The 26,938-nt window shown below is 40.2% G+C and overlaps 1 protein-coding gene and 1 non-coding gene across 2 annotated transcripts in view; one reads left to right on the top strand and one right to left on the bottom strand.

Moving 5' to 3' along the window:
• Nucleotides 1-19,340, top strand: part of LOC123391211 (zinc finger protein 493-like) — a 144,401-nt gene extending 125,061 nt beyond the window's left edge. The window contains 1 exon segment of the mRNA XM_045077275.1: nt 18,673-19,340. Coding sequence (XP_044933210.1) covers nt 18,673-19,340 — 668 coding nt within the window.
• LOC123391286 lies at nt 18,173-18,314 on the bottom strand. Its single transcript, XR_006605910.1, has one exon. It is a non-coding gene; the product is annotated as a U4 spliceosomal RNA (small nuclear RNA).
• Nucleotides 19,341-26,938: the final 7,598 nt, after the last annotated feature.

Here is a 26,938-nt window from a genome sequence, read left to right as displayed (position 1 = left end):
GGACCCCGTTCAGTGGGATTTCAACCAGTGCTTATTGTTAACAATTCTGGGGAAAAAATCAAGTGATGAGAACTATGGTAATCCTTCACTACTCTAGATTTCAGTAAGTTCCATTGGGTTAAGTGATTGATAGAAATAGTGCAATCTGGGGTGCCTGGGTGTTGCAGTGGGTTGGGCCTCTGCTTTTGGCTTGGGTCATGGTCTCAGGGTCCTGGGATTGAGCCCTGTATCTGGATTTCTGCTCAGCAGGGAGACTGATGCCCCTCTCTCTGCCTGCCTCTCTGCCTCCTTGTGATCTCTCTCTCTGTGAAATAAATAAATGAAATCATTTAAAAAAATGTAGTACAATCTGCCTCTTAAAGTCTGACCCCAATGCTTTTATTTGTGAGGGGCTCTTCTGAGACTTCCCTCTTTCTTCCATGGACACTCTTCTGTTGTTCCTGTTGTGAGTGGGGGTCAGTGTCACTGTTCACCTTCCTATGAATTCATATTAATTTGCATTGAACTATGCCGAGAACTCAACATGGGGACAGAGTCATGCAGATTAAGTCCACTGATTTCTAACTGAAATATTGGTGTCGTGGATAGCTTTCACTTGTTGGTGTCGTGGATAGCTTTCACTTGCATCTGTCTGGAAATCCTCAGGGGATGCCTGCCTCATTTTTGTCTCTGCTCATAACTGATGTTTTGGTGCACGTGACAGTCCAAAGAGGGAAAGAACATGTTTTCCTGGCAGAATGACTTCTTACAGATGTTCTCTGTGAGTGCAAGGAGACCCATGTGTTTCCTGCCCACTTCATTGCAGTATTGTGCTAGTGGTCTTTAGATGTGCTAATGTTTGCCAGCATCTGCCTTTAGGGATCATGGAGAAAGAGTCATTCTCAAACGTTCCAAAACTCCCTTGGGAGACAATGAAAGGAGATGTGTAATTGTTTTGTTTGGTTGATTTTTTTTTTTTTTAATTAGCGACTGGAAAAGGGTTTCTGGAAACTTTCTTCCTCCCAGCCTGCACTCTCATTGCCACTGAAGGAGAAATGATAAGTGCGGTCAGGGGGTTGGTGAGGTTACAGATTCCTGAACTCATATCTCAGGGTCTGGCTGCCTCCTCTCCTCACCTGTCCTGGCTGTTAGGACCTTCACGTCTGCCCACCATCCTCATAGTGGGAAGGGGGTGGTGGCTTCTGTTTCAAGCAGAAGGTCAGAATCTACCATACCTCTGCGTTTATTAAGATTTCTAAATCTTCATTCATTGTTGGCATTGACTATGGGGTAAAGCTATATCTATAAATAGAAACTTTTTTTAACATCTGAATTTAATTTTATTTTTTCAATGTTTTAATTTTTTTAAAGATTTTATTTATTTATTTGACAGACAGAAATCACAAGCACGCAGAGAGGCAGGAAGAGAGACAAGAAGAAGCAGGCTCCCCCCCTGAGCAGAGAGCCCAACTTGGGACTCAATCCCAGGACCCTGGGATCATGACCTGAGCCAAAGGCAGAGGCCCCAACCCACTGAGCCACCCAGGCGCCCAGTATTTTCATTTCATAAGGAATCTCTACACTGCTTCCCAAAGTGACTATGCCAGCTTGCATTCCCATCAACAGTGCAAGAGGGTTCTTCTTCTGCCACATCCTCTCCAACAGTTGTTGCTTCTTGTCTTATTAATTTTGAGCATTCTAACTGGTGTAAGGTGGTATCTCAATGTAGTTCTCATTTGAATTTCCCTGATGGCTAATGATGATGAACATTTTTTCATGTGCTTTTAGCCTTTTGTATGTATTCTTTGGAGAAGTGTCTGTTCATGTCTTTTGCCCATTTTGTGATGTAAAATCCTAGAGGAGAATGCAGGCAGTAACCTCTTTAACATCAGCCACAGCAACTTCTTTCAATATATGTCTCCAAAGGCAAGGAAACAAAATAAAAAATGAACTTTTGGGACTTCATCAGGATAAAAAGCTTCTGGGGGTGCCTGGGTGGCTCAGTAGGTTAAGCCTCTGCCTTTGGCTCAGGTCAAGATCTCAGGGTCCTGAGATGGAGTCCCGCCTCAGGCTCTCTGCTCAGCGGGGAGCCTGCTTCCCTCTCTCTCTGCCTGCTGCTCTGCCTACTTGTGATCTCTGTCTGTCGAATAAATAAAATCTTTAAAAAAATAATAATAAAATATACTAGATGGGCACCTGCATGGCTCAGTGGGTTAAGCGTCAGACTCTTGATTTCAGAACAGGTCCTGATCTCAGGGTCCTTCAGTGGAGCCCTGTTTTGGCTCCATGCTCAGCAGGGAATCTGCTTGATATTCTCTCTCTGCCTCTTCTTCAGCGCTTCCCCTCTTCTCTCTAAAATATAAATAAATCTTTAAATAAAGTAAAAAAAACCCCAAAACTAAAACATACTAGCTATTACAGGTCATGGAAACTGGTGTTTCAATGACTTTGACAGTCAGATGGGGACCCCAAACATGGATCAAAGATTGGGAGGAAGCCAGTCATGTGGGCATTGAGAAGAATGCACCTGAGGAAGAACACAGGAGACATAAATTGACTGAACACCCTGCCAGAGAGCTGCAGGCAGGGCACCAGAGGCTGGCTGCCAGGATGCAGTGAGTGGGGCTGTGTTGGAAGGGGGAAGGTGAGGAGTTGTGGGGACTTAGGACCCTTTATTCGTCACTGTACCTGGTTGTTAGGTCCTATGGCTACCTTGAGGTGGGCCCCCTGTTGGGGCTATTTGGACTCAGCAGGAGGGTCACGATGGGCACTTTCTCCCCTCCTTTACTGAAGCCTCTTTGCCTAAAAGTAGGCTCTACAGAATCTACATGTGATTGAAGTGTATATAAATCCACTGCATTCTCATAATAAGATTTTATTCTGAATTCCTGTTTCTGGACTCTAAGGAAACACCCATGATGGTGTGTCCTTGGGTGTGCCTTAGGCACTGATAGCAATTTGTTTCTATACACTTGATGAGAACTGCTTTTATTTGCTTGGTGTTGTCTGCCAGATTCATCCCTTATAATATTAATGTTTTCCCTCTTATTATTTGTAAGGAGCTCAGATGTTCTGAGCCACATGCAGCAACCATTGCCTTCCAATTGGAAACTTCTTTGTTCTGAGTTTCACTTGCTTTTAGTTTCTTTTTCTTTTTAAAATTTTATTTATTTATTTGACAGACAAAGATCACAAGTATGCAGACAGGGAGACAGAGAGGAGGAAGCAGCTCCCCACTGAGCAGAGAGCCCAATGCGGGACTTGATCCTAGGACCCTGGGACCATGACCTGAGCCAAAAGCAGAGGCTTTAATCCACTGAGCCACCCAGGCACCCCGAGTTTCTTTTCTTAAAAAAATATTTTATTTACATTTTGAGAGAGTATGAGAATTAGGGGTGGGGGACAGATAGAAGCCGATTCCCCACTGAGCGAGAGCCCCAGGAAAGTCTCCATCCCAGGACTCTGGGATCACTACCTGAACCAAAGGCAGACCCTTAGCCAACTGAGCCACCTAGGTGCCCCTTGCTTATAGTTTCTGAGGAAGAGAACAAAGTCCTAAGAAGTGTGGATACATTTCCTTCAACTTGCAGCCCATTGATAAATACTTGAGACAAGCAGGGTATGGCATTCCTCAAGGAATTCACAACTGCCTCAATGTTCATGATTTGTTGGAGGTGAAAAGCAGCCTTAGTTTGATGTGCCAGGCCTTCAGGATCCTCTAAAAACTCTTTAACATATGAAAATCCCTTTGGAAACTTCTTTTATCTCTACTCTCCAAATATGTGTTGGCCATCATCCTCCAAGCATATGACCCACTGATAGATATCTGATGGATCTCCTGATAAGGTTCTGGAAGCCTAGACTCCAAATTCCTTAGACACTTCCACCATCCCTCACCTTCTCCCCATTTGAAAGTATGTAATCAGTCACTGCTTACAACCCCAGTGCAACTCTTTGACCAAAAGGTCCTCACCTGTGCTTTAATAAGGCCATATTTTTTGTACCAATAATATCTCAATGATTTTTTTCATAATTCACTATTGAACCCCAATATTTCACATCAAAAACATCTCAAAAATTCTTTCTTGACAAATGGCTCATATCCAAAATCCATCAGTTTGCACTGGACAAGAAGGGCTCTCACTTCTGTGTAGTTGGTATATATGAGTTCTGGGTTGGAGATTCTCATTCAGTCAACCCACCATCCCATAGTTTTTCTTCTATTGGACACTCCTATCACAGACTTACTCTTCTATTTACTTCTTTGTGTTTTCAGAAAAAACCCAAGAATCACAAAATGAACATTGTTCAGTATTTTAAAATCCTGAGATCTAATACAACACAAATCATAATTTAATCGAATTTTTCAATGAACTACTATGATACAGGATCATTGACTACAATGGCCAAGAAAGAGAGAATTCTTGAGAGGATATATGGTGCAAGTTAGTAAATTTATTTTCTTTTTTTAAGGTTTTATTTATTTATTTGAAAGACAGAGATGACAATTAGTCAGAGAGGCAGGCAGAGAGGAGGAAGCAGGCTCCCTGCTGAGAAGACAGCCCAACGTGGGGCTCCATCCCAGGACTCTGGGATCATAACTGGAGCAGAAGGCAGAGGCTTTAACCCACTAAGCCACCCGGGTGCCCTGAGTAAGTTTATTTTAACAGCACTGTATCAATGGGCAGGAAGAGCTGCACTTTGGCTGCATCAAACTGGTGGTTCTGTGCTTTATATTCATTGGGGAGGGGCTGTGCAAGGAGTATAAGATCATAAATGTTTCTTTGAATCTATACTTGTAAAACTCCTTTTGCAAGATTCCTCGGACACTTATTCCACTTGATATTAATATGGGGGAGATGTACAGGTAGTTTCAAGATCCACTGAGAATGTAGCAATTTGGCCTTAGGTGATACTTCTAGAACTATGCAGGCAGGATGCCTGGGTGGCTCAGTCAGTTAAGGGTGTGCCTTTGATTCAGGTCATGATCTCAGTGTCCTGGTATTGAGCCCACATCAGACTCCTTGGTCCATGGGGAGGCTGCTTCTCCCTCTCCTTCTGCCCTGCTCATGCTCTCTCTCTCTCTCTCAATAAAATCTTAAAACTACAATAACAGAAAAACTATGCCAGCTGTAGGTCAGCCCTCTGGACTACAAGTGAACATTTTTTGCTTCTAGCCCTTATCATGGTAGTGTCAGAAATAAAGAGTTGTTTTCTTTCTGTCATCCAGTGTGTTTGTGTTGATAGTGTAATAAAAGACAAGCATCGTCATCAGGGCACCTGGGTGGCTCAGTCATTTGGCCTTTGCCTTGGGCTCAGGTCATGATGCTGGGATCCTGGAATGGAGCACCAGATCCAGCTCCCTGCTCAGTGGAAAGTCTGCTTCTTCCAATGCCCCGGCTTGTGTTCTCTCTCTCACTGACTCTCTGTTTGTCAAATAAATAAATAAAATCTTTTTTAAAAAAGCATCATCATCAGCAAAAATATTTATGAATGTCATGTCATTGAAACTGTTTCTTAAATTAGGCATCACAAAAATTTTCTATTCTATCACTTTTCCTGTGGGTATAAGTACTTTCTAAATATATGGATGTGTGCATGAATGTACAATGGTAGATCAGCATTGGGTGGATCCTTCTTGTTTTCATCATTCTTCTCAGGTTGGGCACCTTCTATGAACACTGCTTTAGGGTCTCTCTGTATATTGACCTGAGTGCCATTTTAGATCAACTCTAGGTCAGATAACCTTGGTGAAAGCCTGATCCCTTCCATGTTACTGGATGTTTGACAAAATATTCCCATAAAATTAGAAGAATAATGTTTTCTTCTCTAAGATTATTATTCTTCATTTCACCTTAATTTATGAACAATTGTTAGATGCTCTCTAGAAACTAGGAAATGGTGAGAAAAGGATTGTTGTTGACTTTCTTGCTATTCCAGTAGAATCTGTCATTGGTATGAAACCTACTCAGAAACACTTGGGTGGCTTAGTCAGTGAACTGTTTGCCTTTGGCTTGGGTCATGGTGCCAGAGTCCCGAGATGGAGCCCTGTGATGGGCTCCCTGCTCAGTGGGGAGTCTGCTTATCCCTCTCTCTCTGCAAACCTCACCTTACTGCCCACACCCCAGCTCATGCTGTTTCTTGCTCTCTTTCTCTCTGTGTTTGAAATTAAATGAAAATCAGTAAAACAAAACAAAAAACCAACCATTTCAATTCCAAGTCCTCCAATAATTCATGCCTTGGAGTTCTAACTCTCATTAAAAAATAGATCTCTTGGGTCATGTGCTATTGCCTCCTTAGACATGCAGACTCCCATCCCACCCCAGTATTTCTGAACAGAATCTACATTTTTACAAGATCTCCAATGTACTGATTTAAAATTCGAATTCACAATAGAATGTGATAAGTACATTTGTAACCCACTAAAACATCCCACCTAAGAAGTAGCCACAATTAATACTGTATGATAGTAACACGGTACTCAAAACTGTGTATTCCTTTGTTGAGGACTTCATTTGACAAATTATTTTGGATAAACCCACAGTATTTATACTGGTTTTGTGGATCCTATGCCATCCTCTTACCTCAAAGTCACAGAATACATTAGAGCCTATTACTGGGTTAAAAATGATCTTCCTGTACAAAGGAGGATGTTCTCTGAAGGCAGAACCAGTTGTCCTAATAAAACTGGACTAACAGGAGTTCACTGCTTGGTGAGTCACAGATAGAAACTACAATTGATGGTGTTGTCACAGAATGCAAACTTGATTTGCCTAAAAAAAAAAAAATCACAGGAAATAACTTGCAACATAGAGACTCCTAGAACAAGGGAGAAGGATTTCCTATTATTTGGGGTTAGGGTACATATTCAGAAACTGGAGCCTTATCTTCTGTAGAGCTGGGCATTAGATGGCACAAGAGCCTCAAGGAAACCTTGTCTACATACTTTGTATTTATGTAAATGGACTTTGTATACCTTCTTCGGTGGAGATTTTCATATTATCATGAGATAAAGGGGACTGTAGATCACTCCAACATTTACTGCTTGGTCCATCTGCTTGTCATGGGGGTGAAGTTCAAATTGCACCAGCCCAAGCTCTTCCTCAGGGCTGTAAGTGCCCTTAGTTGGATAGTTTCTGTTTTCCTGGGAGCAGACTCTGTCCATGGGTGTTTTGAAGAAAATGAAGATAAGGTGGAAACAAGAGGGTAAGTAAAATGTGGTAGAAAGTTCAGAGGGTACAAGCAGGACCAAGAAAGTTTGGATCTTGGGTTTAGAGGTGAACATTAACTTCCTCTCTCATCTTAGGGACCATCGTGAACTGTGTCAATGGCCACTTGGTGACTGTGGTATTTATTGCAGGGACAACTGACATTCATGGATGTGGCCATAGAATTCTCTGAGGAGGAGTGGGGATGCCTGACCCACGTTCAGCCGGAACTGTACAGGAATGTGATGTTGGAGAACTACAGACACTTCTGCTTCCTGGGTGAGGAACACTCCTTCCGGATTTTCCAAACCCCCCTCTGGGTTTTGATCCTTCCTGTGAAGACTGTTTGTTGGGAGATTCCTGTTTGAATGGCTGAATTTCAGATCCAGGAAGAGAGGGGAATAAGTAGGGTTTTGTAGATGGAGAGAAACATCTTTATGATGTTTCCTTCTCAGCTTTAGCTTCCCTTTCCTCAAGGTAACATCATCACTTCTGTAGATTCCTGGCAGTTCTAAACATTGAGTGGCTTAAGTGGTACTGCCCACATCTTCTACACCAATTCTCACTCATTATTCTATCTACTACTTGGAAGTGGAGGTCAGGGTGTGAACATTGGCAATCCCTCCATCCTGTTGTAAAGGGGATTTTGAGCAATACCATTTGGGAAACCATTTCCCAAATTTTCTAGATTTCCATTTCCCATGTTCTAGATTCTACAATGTTCTCTCTTCTCTACTGAGCACACCTGTGATTGGAAGCTAGAATCTCCAGCAGTACTTGTTTTCCTTTTTTCTAATGAACAAGTCTCATTGGGTCCAAGCCAGACTTGGTATCCTTTTTGGAACAGAGTAAGTTCTGGGATGTGATAAGAAAGGAGACAGTAGCTTTCCATCCAGGTAGGTGGAAAAGAATGAAGCAGATGACAGAGGTGAGATCCAAATGTGAAAGAGGGTGGTTGACCTAAAGTGTGTAGCTTCCATGTATTTTCTTTTTTTTTTAAGATTTTATTTATTTATTTGACAGACAAGAGATCACCAGTTGGCAGAGAGGCAGGCAGAGAGAAAGAAAGGGAAGCGGGCTCTCTGCTCAGCAGAGAGCCCAATGCTGGGCTTGATCCCAGGACCCTGGGATCATGACCTGAGCTGAAGGCAGCGGCTTTAACCCACTGAGCCACCCAGGCACCCCCCATGTATTTTCTTGAATGGAAATTAGTTCAAGAAGCCCAGTGTTGTTGGTTTCCCTCTCAGTGAGGGATATCTGCTATCCAAGATGATAAAATTCTTACATTCTTGAAGAATTCTCCTTCAGCTCCAGTGATGGTTCATCATATCGACAGGGAGGGCCTGGAGACTCTCCTTGGAGGGGGAGGGCCCCCCTAATCTGAGATTTTCTCCATTGCTGTGAGGGCCCTGGGGAAATCACCCTACTTCTGAAGACTTTCGTGTTAAGCCCTTCGTAAGTTCTGTTTTGCCTCCTGTGAGATATGTGTCAGGGTAGTGCTGAACATGTTGGAGTATGTGTGGAAATTCCAGAAACACTGGAGACAGACATCTCATACTTTCAGGTTTATGTTTTTGGGTGTTATGGAGGGTTTAATATGGACTATACAAAACTGAGACTCTGTAACTTCATCAGATTACAAAGTACCTCCCTAAAATGAGAAAATTCACATCCTGTATTTCCCTTCAGAAGTTCACAGTCTGTGTGTTCCATTCCTAAATGGTGAAATACTGTAATGTATCTATCTGTTTCCTAGAATTCCTACTTAAATAATGCCATAGGGGAGCTAGGACATTTAGAACTCAATTTATAGCCTCTAATATAGTCTCAGTTGTTACCTTATTTATTAATAATTGTATCATTTAATAATTTTATCTTATATGAAGTTCTTGTGTGTTTTTCCATTCTAATTAGTTGTATATGAGATTCAGTTTTGATTTTTTAGATCCAAAGTTCCGATGGGACATGGACATGTACTTTATAAAAAGTGAGGGAGATAATTAGTACAATCCCTATATTTAAGAAAAACTTTTGCTTATAAATGTAATTTTACTTCAGGGAAAAATTAGTCATTGGATTTTTCTTCTGATTTCCTCAGAATATACCTGAATTCATCCAAATACGTTTTTAAAAATAAAGTCATTGTCAGTATATTTTCCAAAGTTGGTGTTTATTTAGAAAAAAAAGGTTTTTGGTTGCTTGGTTCTACAGAATGAATTATAGCTTTATATTCTACATAAAAGGAGGTGTATATTAACATCATACATTTTTCAATGTCTTTTAAGTGCTTACTAGTAAAATCTTTCATTAGACTTTCTTATGGTTAATATTAATGAATATTCATTACAATTTTACTATCAGTGAAGGCATGCCAACAATTCCAAAGTTTGTTTTTCATGGGGTCACAGTCTGTGTTTGAAAATACAGTTACATAGTGATTTTCCTTTTAGATAATTCATCTAATTTTTTATTGAGAATTTTTTATCTTCAATTTGGTCTTTTTTCTGCTTTTGCAATTCTATAATAATGTACTTCTTTTGTCTAGGACTTTCCACAACATGAAGTAGTTGTGCTTTCCTTTTTGCTTGTGTATTTTATTCTAGGGGATGCAAGAGTGGCTTGGTGACTTAAGCATCTGCCTTTGGCTTAGGTCATGATCCTAGGGTTCTGGGATTCTAGATTCTACAATGTTCTCTCTTCTCTACTGAGCACAACTGTGATTGGAAGCTAGAATCTTGGAAGCTAGAGTCCCAAGTTGGTCTCCTTGGTCAGCGGGGAGCCTACCTCTCCCTTTGCCAGCTGCTTCCCCTCTTTGTACACACGTGCTCTCTCTCACAAATAAAGAAATAAATCTTTAAAAAGAGATATTAAGTAAGCATTTTAAACTGATATTCTCAATTGCATACAAAATTATTCAACTTATCTCCACCCCTGCACCCACTTTGTTACCAGTATCACAAATTCTATCTTTTATATTGGGTTTATGATTTAAATGCTTTGATTTAAAAACATTTTGTAGGGGCGTCTGGGTGGCTCAGAGGGTTAAGCCTCTGCCTTCAGGTTAGGTCATCATCTCAGGGTCCTGGGATTGAGTTCTCCATTGGGCTCTCTGCTCAGCAGGGAGCCTGCTTCTCTCCACCCCTTCCCACCCCCTCTTGCCTCGCTGCATACTTGTGATCTCTCTGTGTGTGTCAAATAAATAAAATCTATAAAGAAGACATTTTGTGGCACAAATAAAAACAACTTGTGCTACCTCATTACAACACTGCAGGTTTCTATAATTGTGAAAATATTTATAATTAGCAGAGAGGTTTTTATTGGTATATGGTTTTAATTACTGCTTAGAATTCTTTTACTTGATCTAGAAGGATTTCCTTTAACATTTCTTGTAGAACAGGACTAGGAGTAAACTTAACAGGGGTTTCTATGTGGGAAAAGTGTTCATTTCTACCTTTATGGAAAACAGTTTTCCCAGATAGAGGATTCTTGGTGGATATTTTGATCTTTCAGTGCTTGAATAAACTGTCCCATGCAGTTCTTCCTACCAGGTCTGCTGTGAATCCCAGTAATAATCTTATGGAGATCTCTTAAATAAGATGAGTTGTTTTTATCACACTGTTTCAAAATTCGCTTTTTTACTGGTGACTTTTCATAGGTTAATTGTAATGTGTCACTGTGTTCATGTCTTGAATTTTATCTTACTTTAATTTTCCTGAGCTTCTTGAATTTGTCTCTTCTTTCCACAAACATGGAAATTACAAGTCTTTAGATCTTTAAATAAACCTTCTTCCCCATTTACTCTCCCCTACCTTTGGGGTCCCCGTAACGTGCATATGAGAGCACTTGTTGGGGTTACATTTCTGTCATGTATAGTTTTACTGATGGCATTTAGTTACCCTCCTACTTTTCTTCTTACTCCATGACGATTTTTATGACAGTTATTTGAATTCTTCATCAGACAGTAAGTACTTCCTTATTAATTCAGGGCCAATTTTAGAGATTTATTTCATTCCTCTGATTAGAACATGTTTTCCTAATTCTTTGCCTCTGATTCTAAATCAGCATATTTATTTTTAGAGAAAAAAACAACTAGATTAATTATATTTTAGTCATGGAAAATGTAGGCATGTGGGCTGCCAACCTCTCCACAATTGGACATCTCTGTGGATCATTTGTGTTCCCTAAACTGAAAGCCATACCTACTTTTAGATGGAAATATTCTATTTTTGACCAGAACCCTTACCTAGAACATTAACAGTCCATTATATCATACTTTGCTGGGGTCAATGGTGTATATTGTATTTCTATAATGAATGAAACTTGAGAAAATAAAACATTAAAACAGTCATAATGAAGGGAAAGTGAATTTACAGTAGTGCACTGTATTTGTGAAAAAAAGAAAATTGGGGGTTGCCTAGGTGGCTCAGTGGGTTGAGCCTCTGCCTTTGGTTCAGATCATGATCCCAGGGTCTGGGATCGAACCCCGCATCATTTTCTCTGCTCAGCAGGGACCTTGCTTCCCCCCTGCCCTCTGCCTGCCTCTCTGCCTACTTGTGATCTCTGTCAAATAAATAAATAAATTCTTAAAGAAAGAAAGAGAATTGAGGGGCAAGTGGGTGGCTCAGTCAGTTGGGTGTCTGCCTTTTGTTCAGATCATGATCCTGGGGTCCTGAGGTTGAGCCATGTGTTGGGCTCCCTGCTCAGTGGGAAGCCTGCTTCTCCCCCTCCCTCTGTCTGCAGCTCCCCCTGCTTTTGTTCCCTGTTTCTCCCTCTTGATCACCAGTAAATAGAGGTGACTATTTCTGCTTCAAACAGCCCACCCAGTTTTTAGGTTAGATGTCCCTATGTTGTTTCACAGCCCATGCTCTCCTTATACTCCTGACCTGAGTGAAAAGTGGGTTTTTATCAGTTGTAGAAGCTGATAAAATTAAGTTGAGTACCCTGTTATGCTTACATTTGAAATTGGATCAATTGAAGGATATGGACGTCTGGGTGACTTAGTTAAGCATCTGCCTTTACTCAGAACAGGATGGTCCTGGGAAGGAGCTCCATAACTGGCTCCCTGCTCAGCCAAATATGTCTCTCTCCTTCTGCCTGCTGTTCCCCATGATTGTATACACACACTGTACATAAAATAAGTGAGTTAAATCTTTAAAAAAAAAGAAGGATAATAATTCATTATTCAGTATGTGTCATCTTCTGGTCAGCTATACCATGAAAAGGCTGTTGTGTACTTGTAGGAAAGAAGACACATATTTTGTGTTATGTACACAGTGAGTAGGTAGATGCTCAGGTCTTATAAAATAGCTTAGATACCCTAGATATACTCTGGTTTTTCCATTTCTTCTCTCTAGTGTTGTTTACCCCCAGGCATTGAACTTATTCTTGCCCTGTTTTTGCCCCAGGATACCTGCCTCACCACTAGGCATCAATCCATGTTCCTTGCAGCAAAAGAGACTGTCAATCTGATAGGATTTAGGAAATTTGATCTGAATTCTTTCTGTTTTCCTTCAGGGAACACCATTTTCCCCAAGGTAGTACTCCCACAATGCCATTGAACCCTACTATTCTACGGGCCAGTGTAATATATAAATGTTACACACATGGATGTAGATATGTAGATATTTGAGAACGTCTCTTGAACTTCACCACAGCATCTGGCACAAAGGCAATCACACTTTGTCCTGAAACTAACTGTTTCTTTCTTTCATTTTTTTTAAAGCTTTTTTAAAAGATTTAATTTATTTATTGACACAGAGAGAAATATCACAAATAGGCAGAGCATCAGGCAGAGAGAGAGGGAGAAGCAGGCTCCCTGCTGAGCAGAGAGCCCAATGTGGGGCTTGGTCCAAGGACCCTGAGATCATGACCTGAGCTGGAGACAGAGGCTTAACCCACTGAGAAACCCAGGTGCCCCAAAACTAGTTGTTTCAAAAAGGCCCTAGAATTAAAAGTATCCTTCATCTTAATGCTCAGGGATTTTATGCTATATGTAAATGCATAGCTGATGAACAGCTACTTAGACCTGCAATTATTTTCTTATGAGAAAATTGATTAAATACAGATTTAGAGTGAAAATGTTATATCCAATCCCTTTAAAATTTGTAACCTATATTAATGTCTTGTATACATTTCTTGACTTATTTGAAAAATATTTAAATAATTTCCAATACATTTTTTTAGGAGTTATTTACTTAATTTAGAGAAAGTACAAAGGAGTGCGGCAGGGTGGGGCAGACTGAGAGGGAGAGAGAATCCCAAGCCAACATCCTGCTGAGCTCAAAGTCTAACCCAGGGCTCCATAATATGATGTTGAGATTGTGACCTGATCTGAAACAAAGAGGTTATTGCTTAACTGATTAGCACCCAGGAGCTACACTTTATTATTATTATTTTTTAATATTTAATATTTATTTTAGAGAGAGGGAGAGAGTTAGTAGGGTAAAGGGCAGAGAGAAAGGGATTTCTTTTTTTTTTTTTTTTTTTTTTTTAGATTTTATTTATTTACTTGAGAGAGAGACAGTGAGAGAGAGCATGAGCGAGAAGAAGGTCAGAGAGCGAAGCAGACTCCCCATGAGCTGGGAGCCCGATGTGGGACTCGATCCCGGGACTCCGGGATCATGACCTGAGCCGAAGGCAGTCGTCCAACCAACTGAGCCACCCAGGCGTCCCGAGAAAGGGATTTCTGAAGCTGACTCCCTGCTAAGTAGAGAGCCCAATGCAGGGCTCCACCCCAGGACCCTGAGATCATGACCTGAGTCATAACCACTTAACCAACTAAGCCACCCAGGTACCCCTGTTCCGAATCACTTAAATTTGGATTGCTTTCATTCAAGAACATGAACTAAAGTGCATCTGGGGTCATCTCAGGAAGCTCAAGGAAGTATATTTGAGGTGGGAGCTCAAGGAAGGTATAGAGGGAAAAGAGAGATGAAAGAAGTGAAGACTCTGTCAGAGTCAGATACATTAATGAATAAAGAAAATGTGTGTTGTGTATTTTGTGTGTCTTTGTGTCCCAACACTAACATGACCAGAGGCATAGAGGGTTTGCAAGAGTGACTTATCTATAGATAACTCAGGGATGACCTGTGACTTAGTTCCTGTAGAGGCGTCCATTTTAGCCTGTGTTAGAATCCACTGGAACATTTGGAAATCTTGGATTGTTGTGCCTATCCCCATATTACCATATCAGTAATTCTTAATTTTCTTGTCCTCTAATTTGTCATTTCAACTTTCATGGTTAGTGTTTTTTATTGTTCTTCAGAACTTTTTCTTACACCAAGACCACAGAGATAGAATCCTTTTAGTTTCTGTAAATACAACATTATCCTTAAAATTTCAATCAGAAATGCATTAAAAAATCAATGAATTGTGAGATTTCTGTAGTAACTGAAGTATTTATTCTTTTTTTATCCCCCCAACATAACTAACAAATTGAAATGTATTCTGAAAATGTTGTGCTTTCTTTTCATTTGCTTACAGAAGTCATTTCTTGATATGGATTCACATTGCCACAGTCTTGGAATCAACTTCTCTGTGATTTGTTTCCATCTTTTCCTGCGTCTAGTCCTGCTTAGCAATCACACAGGACCACACAACCCATGTCAGCTTGGATGTCATAAACCTTCCATGGGCCACTCGACTCAAATGAATGATCATTCCTCTTCCCACAGTAGCGTGGCCTCTGGGGCTTGGCAATAGCAGCAGTCTTCATGTTACAGGCTGTAGCTGGAATCCTGGCAACCTGATGGCTGTTTTATCATTATGTCTTTATTTCACTGGGTGTAGGTGAAGTTATACAGATTTACTGCCAAACACATGAGTATAGGCAATAGGTTTGTCTGGGATAGAGCTAAGAGGGCACTTTGGTGCCCCTGGAGAGAAGGGAGGCAGACAACCTGGGAGCAGACAACATGGAAACAACCATCTGAAGGATGGCACAGAGTGGAAGATTATTCAGTAGTCTAAAAGTCCTATCCTGAGACAAAACTTGCAGTGAGATGTGTTTTCAAGAACACAGAAGCTGGATGGCACCATTTCCCTCTCCTGCCCTAGAGCATAAACATAGAATCCCACTCAGCAGGGACACTAGCTGTCTGCTTTTCTTGCACCAAGCCCCACTTCCCTGTGTTCTGGTGGGACTGCCCTTCTTGGTGAGGCTTGCCTGAGGACCAGCAAGGTGGGCCCCTGCCCACACCACATCTGCTGAGCAGGGAGTTCTGTAGGGCCTCAGCTCTGATGGAGTTGATGTCAGGTCTCCTATCACAGGTAGACCAGAGCTCACCTAATCACAGTGAGGTTAGGGTCCAAAGATTTCCCACAGCAAGCAAGGAGAGCCTCTGCAGACCACTGGCCTGAAGGATAGAAGAGGGCACATTAGTGGCTTTTCCAAATACAGAAGAAGGCAGAGACTTAGACAAAATACCAAGATGAAAAAATTTATCTTACGTGAAATGAGATATGGTCATAGCTGGAGACCTAATGGAAACATAAATGAGTGACTTGCTTGATGGAGAATTTAAGGCAACAATCTTGGGGGATATTCCCAGAGATGAGAAAAGAATAATGAGAACCTTAAAATAGAGAGCAGAAAAAAAAAAAATGGGGGCATGTGAGTATCTCACTCCATTAAATATCTGACTCTTGGTTTTGGTTCAGGTAGTGATCTCAGGATCCTGGGATCTAGCCCCAAGTCAAGTTCCTCATTCATTGTGGTGTCTTCTTGGTATTCTCCCTTCCTCTCCTTTCGTATAGCTCCTACTCATGCTATTTCTCTCTCTCTCTGTCTCAAATAAATGAATCTTTTAAAAAAATCAAAGAGATTAACAATGCAATCAATCAGTTTGGAAACAGGCTTGATGCAATGAACAGGAGGCAGGAAGAAATAGAGGAACAACTTTCTGACCTAGAGGACAATGAATGAATGAATGAATGAAAAATAATGAATCTGAATCAAAGAGAGATATATCATCTCTCTCAAGATTTCATTTAGGGAACAGAGTGACTCCATCAAATATAGTATCATTCCTAGATCTTGAGCTTTTCTGTGCTGAGAGAGTTTTGTTTCCAAATTAAACTGTTATTCTGATCTAAGAAGATTCCCAGTTTTTTTGGTATAAGTTTGATAATTCAGTCTTAGTAACTTGTGCATTTTTATGAATTATCTGGGTATTTTTTTTTCTAAGTTACCTGATTAGTATGTAATTGTTGACCTAATTAAAGCATTGCCAGTTTTGTTTATTATTTTGGTTAAAAAGGGCATTATACACCTGAACCAAAGAATACATTATATGTTAATAAAAAAATAATAATTTTTAAAAAACCAACAGAAAAAAAATAAAAAGAGCATTACATTCAATGTATTGTTATTGTTTATTCTGATCTATTCTATTTATTTCACATTTTTGTTATTTTCTTTCTCTAATAAATTTCAGTAGTTTTTTCTGAAAGGAAAACTTATTTTCAGTATTTTTCCCCTTATATTATTTTATTTTATATTTTTAAATACTTAGTTTATTTATTTGACAGAGATCCCAAGTAGACAGAGAGAGACAGGCAGAGAGAGAGGGGGAAGCAGGCTCCCTGCTGAGCACAGCCCAATGTGGGGCTTGATCCCAGAACCCTGAGATCATGACCTGAGCTGAAAGCAGAGGCTAAACCCACTGAGCCACCCAGGCACCCCAGTTTTTCCCTTCTTTTAGTAGGAAAGTTGTTTATTACAACTTTTTTCTTTTCTTTCTTTTTTTTTTTTTAAAGATTTATTTATTTTTATGACAGACAGAGATCACAAGTAGGCAGAGAGGCAGGCAGAAAGAGAGGGTGAAGCTCAGCTCAGCAGGGAGCCTGATATGGGGCTCGATCCCAGGACCCTGCGATCATGACGCAAGCCAAAGGCAGAGGCTTCAGCACACTGAGCCACCCAGGCGCCCTAACCCAGGCACTTTTATTGAGTATTTTTAATCATGACATGTCCAATATGCTCATACTTGTGTTCTGTCTCAATTAATAGGATCATGCCTTTTTTGATCTTCATTCTGTTATTATGGAGTCTTCAATTTATAGTTTTTCATACTTCAACACCCTTAATTCCAGCGAGATTATTAACTTATGTTGCCAAATGGTAAAATCGGCTTTTGACTTAGTTTGTTCTATTTTATTGTGGACTTTGCATAAATATTCCGCACAGGTAGTAGTTTGTAGACTTCTTTAGCTATAGTGTCTTCTCCTGGCTCAGATGACCTGGTAACGCTGGTGCCCTAGAGAGCATGTTCTGCTGATTTCTCTGATCTTCACTCCTTGGAAATGTTTGAGGAGATTTGAAGTCCTTTGTTATGAAGTGTCTGTTTGAATTCTCCAGTGAATTCATCTACATAGGACTTTTCCTTGTTGGGAGTTTCTTCACTACTCTTTCAGTGTGCTTAGTAGTTGTTGATAAGTTTTAATTTTAAAATATTTCTTCATGATTGTTATACCTTTTTTGAAATTTATTGTTGACTTTTGTTATCACTTTCTTGGCACATGATTATACATTGTCTCCTTTGATAATTACTTTTATTTCTATGGTATTAGTTCTACGATGTCTGCTTTTACTTCTTCATTTCTCCTTTTACATGGTCTTTTCTCATTTATTTGTTCTTGATTTAGTTCATGGGCTGTCAATTTTGTTGATCTTTTCTGACAACCAACTCTTCCTATTGTGGATATGTTCCTATTTTTACTGTATTCTATTGGGTTAATTTCAGTTTTATGTTTAAGAACCCACCCTTCCACAATTTTATTCTCATATGACACTTTTGCTGATTATTAGAGATAGAGGAAAATGATGTGTGCTACAAGATGACAATACCACAGAATTATCTATTAGGATATGTGGTCTGTATGTTGTGTGCAAAGTTCTGTATCCACGGAGGAATGAAGTCCTCATGATTCCTTCTCGGCCATCTTTCTGACATTCTTTGATTGACTTGAAGCTTGTATATTAGAAGACATTCGTATATTCATCTGAATGTGATAAGGAGAATGACTTCACTTTTCTCTTATTTGATATCTTTCAGAAAAGTTTTCAGTTAGCAATAATTGTGCCTCAGATAAACCTCATTGGCTATGATACTGCCAGTGTGCAAAGCTTCTCTTATTTGATATCTTTCAGCTGTATCTTCACATGACACTCAAAGCTGCCTGCAGAAGCCAAGCATAGAAGCTTCTTTCCAAAAAGTGTCAATGGGTAGATACGAAAATAGTGCTGCTGAAAGCATATACTTATTGACATACTGGGACAATGATGGGGATAGTGAAGGGCATCAAAGATACCATGAAGGACATAGCCATTTGGAGAGAACTGCACTTGATAAGAATCAAAATGACCAGAATAGCGAAGGATATAAAATATCACTAAAAACCTTACTTTTTAAGTCAACTCTTTCTGCAAAGCAGTGTGTTTCTGTCAGTAAAAGCTCCAATCAAATATTTGAGCATACATACAGAGAGAAACCTTTCCAATGTAAAGAATGTAGCAAAACCTTTAAATTCAGCTCAACCCTATTTCAGCATCACAGAAATCATACAGTAGAGAAACCATACAAATGTGAGGAATTTAGTAAAACCTTTAAGGACTGTTTATCACTAACTGGACTCAGGCAAATCCATCCTGGAGATAAACTCTACAAATGTAAAGAATGTGGCAAAGATTTTAAATTTTACTCAGCACTTACTCGACATCACAAAATTCATACTGGAGAGAAACCTTACAAGTGTAAAGAATGTGGCAAGGCCTTTAACCAGCACTCAGCCCTTATTCAACATCACAGAATTCATACTGGAGAGAAACCTTACCAATGTCCAGAATGTGGCAAGGCCTTTAACCAGCACTCAGCCCTTACTCAACATCACAGAATTCACAGTGGAGAGAAACCTTACAAATGTCCAGAATGTGACAAGGCCTTTAAGAGGAAATCAAACCTTACTCAACATCACAGGATTCATACTGGAAAGAAACCTTAGAATTGTAAATAATGTGGCAAGGCCTTTAGATTGTTCTCAACACTTACTCATCACAGAATTCATCACAGAATTGCATATAAATGTAAAGAAATTGGAAAGACTTTTCAACAGCACTCACACCTTAGTAACCATAATAGAATTCATACTGGATAGAAATCTTACAAATATAAAGAATGTGGTAAAAAATGCTTAAGGACAGCTCTACCATACACTACATCAGAGATTTCATATTGGAGAGTAACTATGCAAATATAAAGAATGTGTCTTACCTCTCTCTCCCTGGAGCACACAACTTAACGTCGTCATCATTATCATAGGAAGAAAACTGGAAAATGTGAAAAAAAAGTGGTCAAGCCTTTAACTGGAGTTCAGTCTGTACTCAGTTCCAAAAAATGCATACCCTAGGGGAGCCTGGGTGTCTCAGTGGGTTAAAGCCTGTGCCTTCCACTCAGTTCATGATCCCAGAGTCCTGGGATCGAGCCCTACATCAGGTTCTTTGCTCAACAGGGAGCCTGCTTTCCCCCCTCTCTCTGCCTACTTCTCTGCCTACTTTTGATCTCTGTCAAATAAATAAAGTCTTTTTAAAAAATGCAAACCCTAGAAATATAATGAATGTGTAAAGGCCTTATTTTCAATATACACTTAGGCAAATACCAGAGAGGACATTAAAGTAAGTATATTGAAAGATACCAGTGTTTAGAAAACTATTTAATTGATCATCAGATGTCAATAACATTTGACAGATAGCAAGTAGAAAGCCATACATCAGTCACTCTATTCAGACAGTACACTGCATCAAAACAGTTATTCCAAGGAAAAAGACAAAGTTGAAGGAAATAGATATGTTGTTATATGCAAGAGATTTAATGGGTGGACTTTTACAAAGATATAATTAATTTCAATGCACTTTTTCATTACATTGATCCTATTTGAGATTTGTGACTAATAATAATGTACCTAATTCTCAAATCACTTCAGAAAATGTATTTATTCCTACTGTGTGTGTGTGAAACCATGTGGCTGATTGTAGGTATATCAAAGATATTTGATGCCCTTCTGCATTAGATGGGACTCATGCATCCCTAATTTTCCATGGAAGATGAAGGACAGGATAATATGCAACAAATGAAGAAAATCTAAATGGAGATGCTGTTTATGGTTATAGTATTTTTTTTTAAAGATTTTATTTATTTATTTGTCAGAGAGAGAGAGAGGGAGAGCGAGCGAGCACAGGCAGACAGAATGGCAGGCAGAGGCAGAGGGAGAAGCAGGCTCCCCGCCGAGCAAGGAGCCTGATGTGGGACTCGATCCCAGGACGCTGGGATCATGACCTGAGCCGAAGGAGCCGCTTAACCAACTGAGCCACCCAGGCGTCCCTATGGTTATAGTATTGATGTAAGTTACCATGAGATATGTGTTCCGATCATGATTGTTATCCATTATTAAAACTAAGGAACTGCCTCGAACTAGAAATACAAGGTTTTACTAATTGTTCTTTACAGAAAAAGAGGTGGCCGTCCAGTTCAGTACTAATGTATCTTTGTAATAGTGATCTTTAGAGAGTAGGAGTTGCTGTGGTTGAAATGCAGAAATCCTCACAGATAGCAAAAAGATCCTAGCTCACTGTTCCCTACAATGCCATATCATTGGACACACACATTTGTTAATGATTCTCAGGCCTGAAATATATGGTAATTACTACTCCCACTTCATGATACCAGCATTTGAGGGCTTTTTCATGCTTGCATCTTGTATTTTGAACAGGGATAATAGAGTTGATTTGAAATGCATAACCTAGTTGGTGTACTTAATACATTTTAACTAATAAAACATAATGGTTTTTAACATCTTAATATGGGTGTGTAATGAATGATGTGTTATCCCACCACCAACGTGAAACTATCTCACTCTATTAAAGGTTGTAGAGAGCTGATGGTATCTATCCTCTACTTGGTAATGGAGTGGAATAATATTCCTAGGAATCCATTCTCTCAGTTCCTTAAGTTAAAATCATGTGTGATTCCCCCCTCCAGTTTATCTATTGTATCATTTTCTCCTCTTTATGAATACTGTGTAATTATTGTTGGTATGTTACAGATTATATGGAGGTATGGTTGACCTTGTAGTTCACATGCTCCATGATACTGCTATTTGGCATCTCCTATGTGTAACCAGTAGTTTTCCAGGAGCCTTGAACTAACACCTACCCTTTTCACTAGTGTGTTCCCTAGACAACACCCTGCAGAGTCACAAGACAATGTAAATTCTGATATGACAACAATCCACCCTTGTGAGCAGCCATCTCCTTTTCCCCAAGGCTTCTGCCTCCCATGTCCCTTAGAGATGATTTCCGCAGAGCTTACCTAAACCTGTTTTAGTTTCAATGGCCTAGTCTGGACTTACTGCTCAAACTCTAAAGCATTGAATCATGGCCCCTAGTAAAGGTATATTACACTGAGCTGTTGTTTTGATGTGTCTATGAAGTACATATGTGCATATGACCTTGATGTGTGTGTAACAGACATGCCAGAAGTAGAAGAGACCTATTCTAAATGGAGTGATATTGTAGCTCAGGTAAGAGATATAAAATATTAGAACATGATGAATTAGCGTGTGAAGAACTGTGGTCTGGGGTGAACAACAGACTCAGCATTAGAAGAATGTATATTCTAAGGAAAACCTATCATATGTTCTGAAGTGGCCGACCAGTCCAACAGGGGAATCCCAGTCCCAGTCCCAGGGCCATCCCAGGCTTTCCTCTAGCCCTACCAGCCACAGCTGCAAGAGTGACACAGATAAGGAAGTAAAAATGTATAAATACTCCCTTTGTTTTTGCTCGGGGTTCAGACCTTGAGAGAGTACTCTCTTCTGAGCTTGCGGGTGTGAAATCAACCTCTGGTCCTCCATGGTCTCTGAGTGCCACTTGGTCCTTTGGCCAGGATCCAGTCCACAGTCCATAAGAATATAACCACTGTTAAGGTTAGATCCATTGCAGATGGGGGGACCTTTCAGGGAAGCAGCTGCATTGCTGTGTGGGGCCTCTTCTCTAGTCAGTACCATGAGGTGTATGGGCTCAGGTTCTGGCTCTGTCCGTGGTGCTGATTAGCTACAGGAGCAGTTCAGCGGCGAGAGCGAATGAGTATTTTTGTTTTGAACAGTCCAACCCAATTAGTCACTGACTACTGAATGAATAAATAAAATTTGATATGTAGGTACAATGGAATATTAGCATAAAAAGGAATGAAATCTTGCCACTTGCAACAATGTGGATGGTGCTAGGGAGTATTATGCTAAGTGATATCAGTCAGAGAAAGAGAAATGCCATATGATTTCACTCATAGGTAGAATTCAACAAATGAAAAAGTGTGCAATGAGAAAGAAAAAAAAAAGAAAGAAAGGGAGACACAAAGAAAGAAACAGACTCTTACCTATAGAGAGCAAGCTGATGGAAGCCAGCGTCCAGGTAAGTAAGCAGATGAGTTAAACTAGTTACAGGGTTTAAGGAGTACAATTGTGACAAGCACCAGGTTTTATATGGAATTGTATAGTAACTATTGTACTCCTGGAATGAATATTACCTTATATGTTAACTAACTGAAATGTAAACAAGAGCCTTAGAAATGTTTTGTTTTGGCTGACTTAAACTTTTTGTCTTAGATTGATTGACTCCTAGCCATTGCAGAAAAAATAATTTTGGAAACAAATTGAAACATTTCTCTTTCCTCCCTTCCAGATTCCCCCCAAGTTCAGAAACTCTCAGTGACTATTCTACTTTTATGCCAAAATATGTATTTGCATAATTTCAATAAGACTATGCCTGCTTATGACAAGAAACATAAACAAACACTGGCTATGGGGCACCTGGGTGGCTCAGCACATACCAGGCACCTACCTTGACCTCTGGTCATGATCCCAGCATCCTGGATGGAGCCCAGAATCAGGTCCCTGCTCTGGGGAAGTTGCTTCTCACTTTCCCTCTGTCCTTTCCCTTGCTCATGCTCATACTTTCTCTCTCAAAGAAATACATAAAATAAAAATTATCGGGGCACCTGGGTGGCTCAGTGGGTTAAAGCCTCTGCCTTCGGCTTGGGTCCTGGTCCCAGGGTCCTGGGATTGAACCACACTTTGGACTCTGCCTGGCAGGGAGGCTGCTTCCCTTCCTCACTTTCTGCTTACTTGTGATTGTCTGTCCAATAAATAAATAAAATGTTAAAAAAATTTTTTTTAAACAAAAGTATTTAACAAACACTGGTTATATTACCAAAGCTTTGACTGGAGTGTTGTAGCTGTGAATGAAATGCATAGACTCACACATAATGAGACAGCTAAAAGGGACTAAAATTCACTTTATGCAACCAATGAAGCCCCTTTGGAAATATCATCCTGACACCTTGCTTAGAGAGTGTCCAGCAGCCTTTCCAGGTTATTAAGAGGATCACTCTGTAACAGGTGCAGGAACCTAGAGATATTTGGGGATCTTAAGATAAGAGGAACTCACCCAAATCTATAGGACTCCTGGGCAATGTCTGTTGGGAAGTATTTGGCTTGACTTTTGGCCTGGGGGCACTATTGAAAATTCAGTCTAGAGATTCATTATGAAATGGTCAGCAAAGCTGGTCTTAAAGAGGCTGTAAGACAGGGTGCCTGGGTGGCTCAGTGGGTTAAGCTGCTGCCTTCGGCTCAGGTCATAATCTCAGGGTTCTGGGATCAAGTTCTGCATTGGGCTCTCTGCTGGGCAGGGAGCCTGTTTCCCTCTCTCTCTCTCTCTGCCTGTCTCTCTGCCTACTTGTGGTCTCTCTCTGTCAAATAAATAAATAAAATCTAAAAAAAAAAAGAGGCTATAAGTCAAAACTCTATTTTTGGTGTGCTTATGTAAATAACCAGGCCAAGTTTTCTTTCTTGAGCTAGACTTACTTTACAATAAAGTTAGTGTTAATTTGGGTGTGTTTGGTAACAATGAGGTGATTACAGAGAAAAATATGTTTTAATAACACATGTATATAGATTAAAAATTTTAATAGTATTCATAATAAAATGTACTGAATCCAGATTTCTTCTAGGGTCGTCTAGTGCCTGGCTTCCAATCCCTATATTAACATTTTGATTCTTCTCTCATGTTTCACACTTGGAATCATTTAAGAACAAAAACTGCCTTTTTCCCCCAAAGGTCTTCAAACTTAACGTAAATGATCTGATGTAATAAAATTGTCCTAATAGCTCCCGTATAAACAGTCTTAGGGCTGTGGCTCCATGAGCCACTGAAAACAAGAGCAGATGCATTTGAACTATAAACCAGGAAGATCTGTCCGGTGGTTGCTACCTGTCCTCTATCTCAAGATACTTCAAGTTGGACATCTGACCAGATGTCTGGTCAACTGCTACCCTTAGAAGACAGAAACTGGCTTAACATTTGCTTTAATCATGAATCACCATTCTCCTTTTATTTTCATGTAAATGCCTCATTTAATTACATTGCCTGCAAATGTAATTAATGCAATTAATTACTGCATGCATGCATGGCTTCAGTAGGATCTATCAGTTAGATATTTTCTGCAGGAAACTGGGAAAATAGACATAAGTACCCTGGTCCATCCCAGGCCTTCAAGGCTCTAAATCAGGACATGAACATAAAGGCCTCTTGCAGAATGTGTTTGGACATAAGCAGACCAGTAAACTCCCTCCTGACCTACTATAGTAATTATCTAAATAGGCCTCCTCCAAACAAACCCAGGTTATGGGAGGAAAGAGGCTATTGTGGATGAAGGGGCTTCTGACTCTCTCTCTCTCACTGTTCTTGCTCCTAATAGATGTGGGGTCTTCACCCTCACTCATTGCCCATTTTAATGCCTCTGACTGGAGCCAGCTGTGGTTGGTCTCCCTCAGGATGAGACATTTTTTTTTTTTTTAATCACAAAAAAACTGTATTTAGATTTAGCCAGCTGGACTCAGTTTAGATGATCCCAATTTTGTTGGCAACATCTAAAGCATCATAGTCAGGGGCCAGCCGAACTGATGTCTTCTTCTCTCCATCAGGCCTGATTAAGGTGTTGACCTTGGCTACATCAATGTCATAAAGCTTCTTCACAGCCTGTTTGATCTGGTGCTTGTTGGCCTTGACATCCACAATGAACACAAGAGTGTTGTTGTCTTCTATTTCCTTCATGGCTGACACAGTAGTCGGGGGAACTTGATGATGGCATAGTGATCAAGCTTGTTTCTCCTCGGGGCGCTCTTTTGAGGGTATTTGGGCTGCTTTCAGAGACGCAGAGTCTTGGGTCGTCGGAACATAGGTGATGTGCGGATCTTCTTTTTTTTTGTGACTGGACACCTTTCAGAACCGCTTTCTTGGCTTTCAAAGCCTTTGCTTTGGCTTCGGTTTTGGGGAGGCAGGGGCTTCCTTCTTAGCTTTCAGTGCCATCTTTGTAAAAGGGGAGGATGGGACATATAAGGGGCATTCCCAAGCAGCTGCTGAAACGCCCTTTGTTTCAGGGGAAATTCCCTGTCATCTCTGGCCTGACATGGACTGCCTAATTCCCCTTGTTGGTGGAAAAAGCATGGTGCTTAATCCCCTGGCCAAGTGGACGACACCCTCTGTCTGCTTTCTGGGAGCACTTCCAGGCCCTCCTCCCATTTCTACACCAGCATGGGTGGGGCCTGAATTACTGGATTCTCTACTGGCCTCCATGCCTCCAGAATCATTGGCTTCTCCTCCTACTACTATTCATTGTGAGGAGCAAAGAAGACCACCCCGTGGATTTGGCACAGCCCAGTTAAGATTTCCCCACCAGTGTTCCAGGTAAAAATTGGCAATGCGGTGGTACTTTGTTGGTTTAATTAAGATAGACATGTCTTTAAGGTTATTGGCATAAAATGTAAAGCTTTTATCCTATTGAGGTTTGCTAAAGGTCAAATAAGCTCATGCTACCTCTTTTGGGATTTGATAGCAAAAAGATGACTTGAAATGATGGTTAACACTGTCTGTCTCAAAGTTTTCATGGGCCATTGTTAAGAAAGCTTTCAAAGTCTTCGGTAACCTGAAATGTTTTGCTTGGATGATAAGTGGGATTGAATTCATTGGACATCTAGTTTTATTTTAAATGAAATAAAATACTAAAGCATTGATTACTGAATGTAGAACTGTGCTTTTGCCTTCTTATTGAAAAGGAACTAAGGATATTTGAATGTGTGGGTAAAAATGCTTTGTGCTTAACTGATTCATAAATTTGTCATCCAAAGAGTTCTGATGTAACAGTTCACAGTTGATTACTACTTAGTCTTCCCTGGAGACTAAGATTTTGAAGAGTGCAAAATGCTGCTAAATGTAATTAACACTCATAGAAATAAGAAAAGCAACTCTGGGGGAGCCTGGGTGGCTCAGTGGGTTAAGCCTCTGCCTTTGGCTCAGGTCATGATCTCAGGGTCCTGGGATCAAGCCCCACATCAGGTTCTCTGTTCAATGGGGAGCCTGCTTTCCTTCCTCTCTCTGCCTACCTTTCTGCCTACTTGTGATCTCTGTCTGTCAAATAAATAAATAAAATCTTAAAAATAAAAAAAGGAAAAGCAACTCTGTGTGTACAACGAAGATCAAAGAATGGGAATACATTTTTGTTGAAGGTAAAAGAAAGTAGTTTTGTCCTAAATGACATTGCTTCTTTGGAGAAAAGTGGCCTGGGAAACATCTGAATGCAAAGGAAAATTGTAGAACATTTTGAAGGGAAATCTTTGGTAAGGAATTTTAGGTGTGGTCAGGA

Source organism: Mustela putorius, unplaced genomic scaffold (assembly GCF_011764305.1).
Source record: "Mustela putorius furo isolate JIRA1106 unplaced genomic scaffold, ASM1176430v1.1 tig00000196_pilon_pilon_pilon, whole genome shotgun sequence".
NCBI classification, from domain to species: domain Eukaryota; kingdom Metazoa; phylum Chordata; class Mammalia; order Carnivora; family Mustelidae; genus Mustela; species Mustela putorius.
The sequence above is the reverse complement of the archived record's forward strand: the minus strand, read 5'-3'. Positions and strand labels throughout refer to the sequence as shown.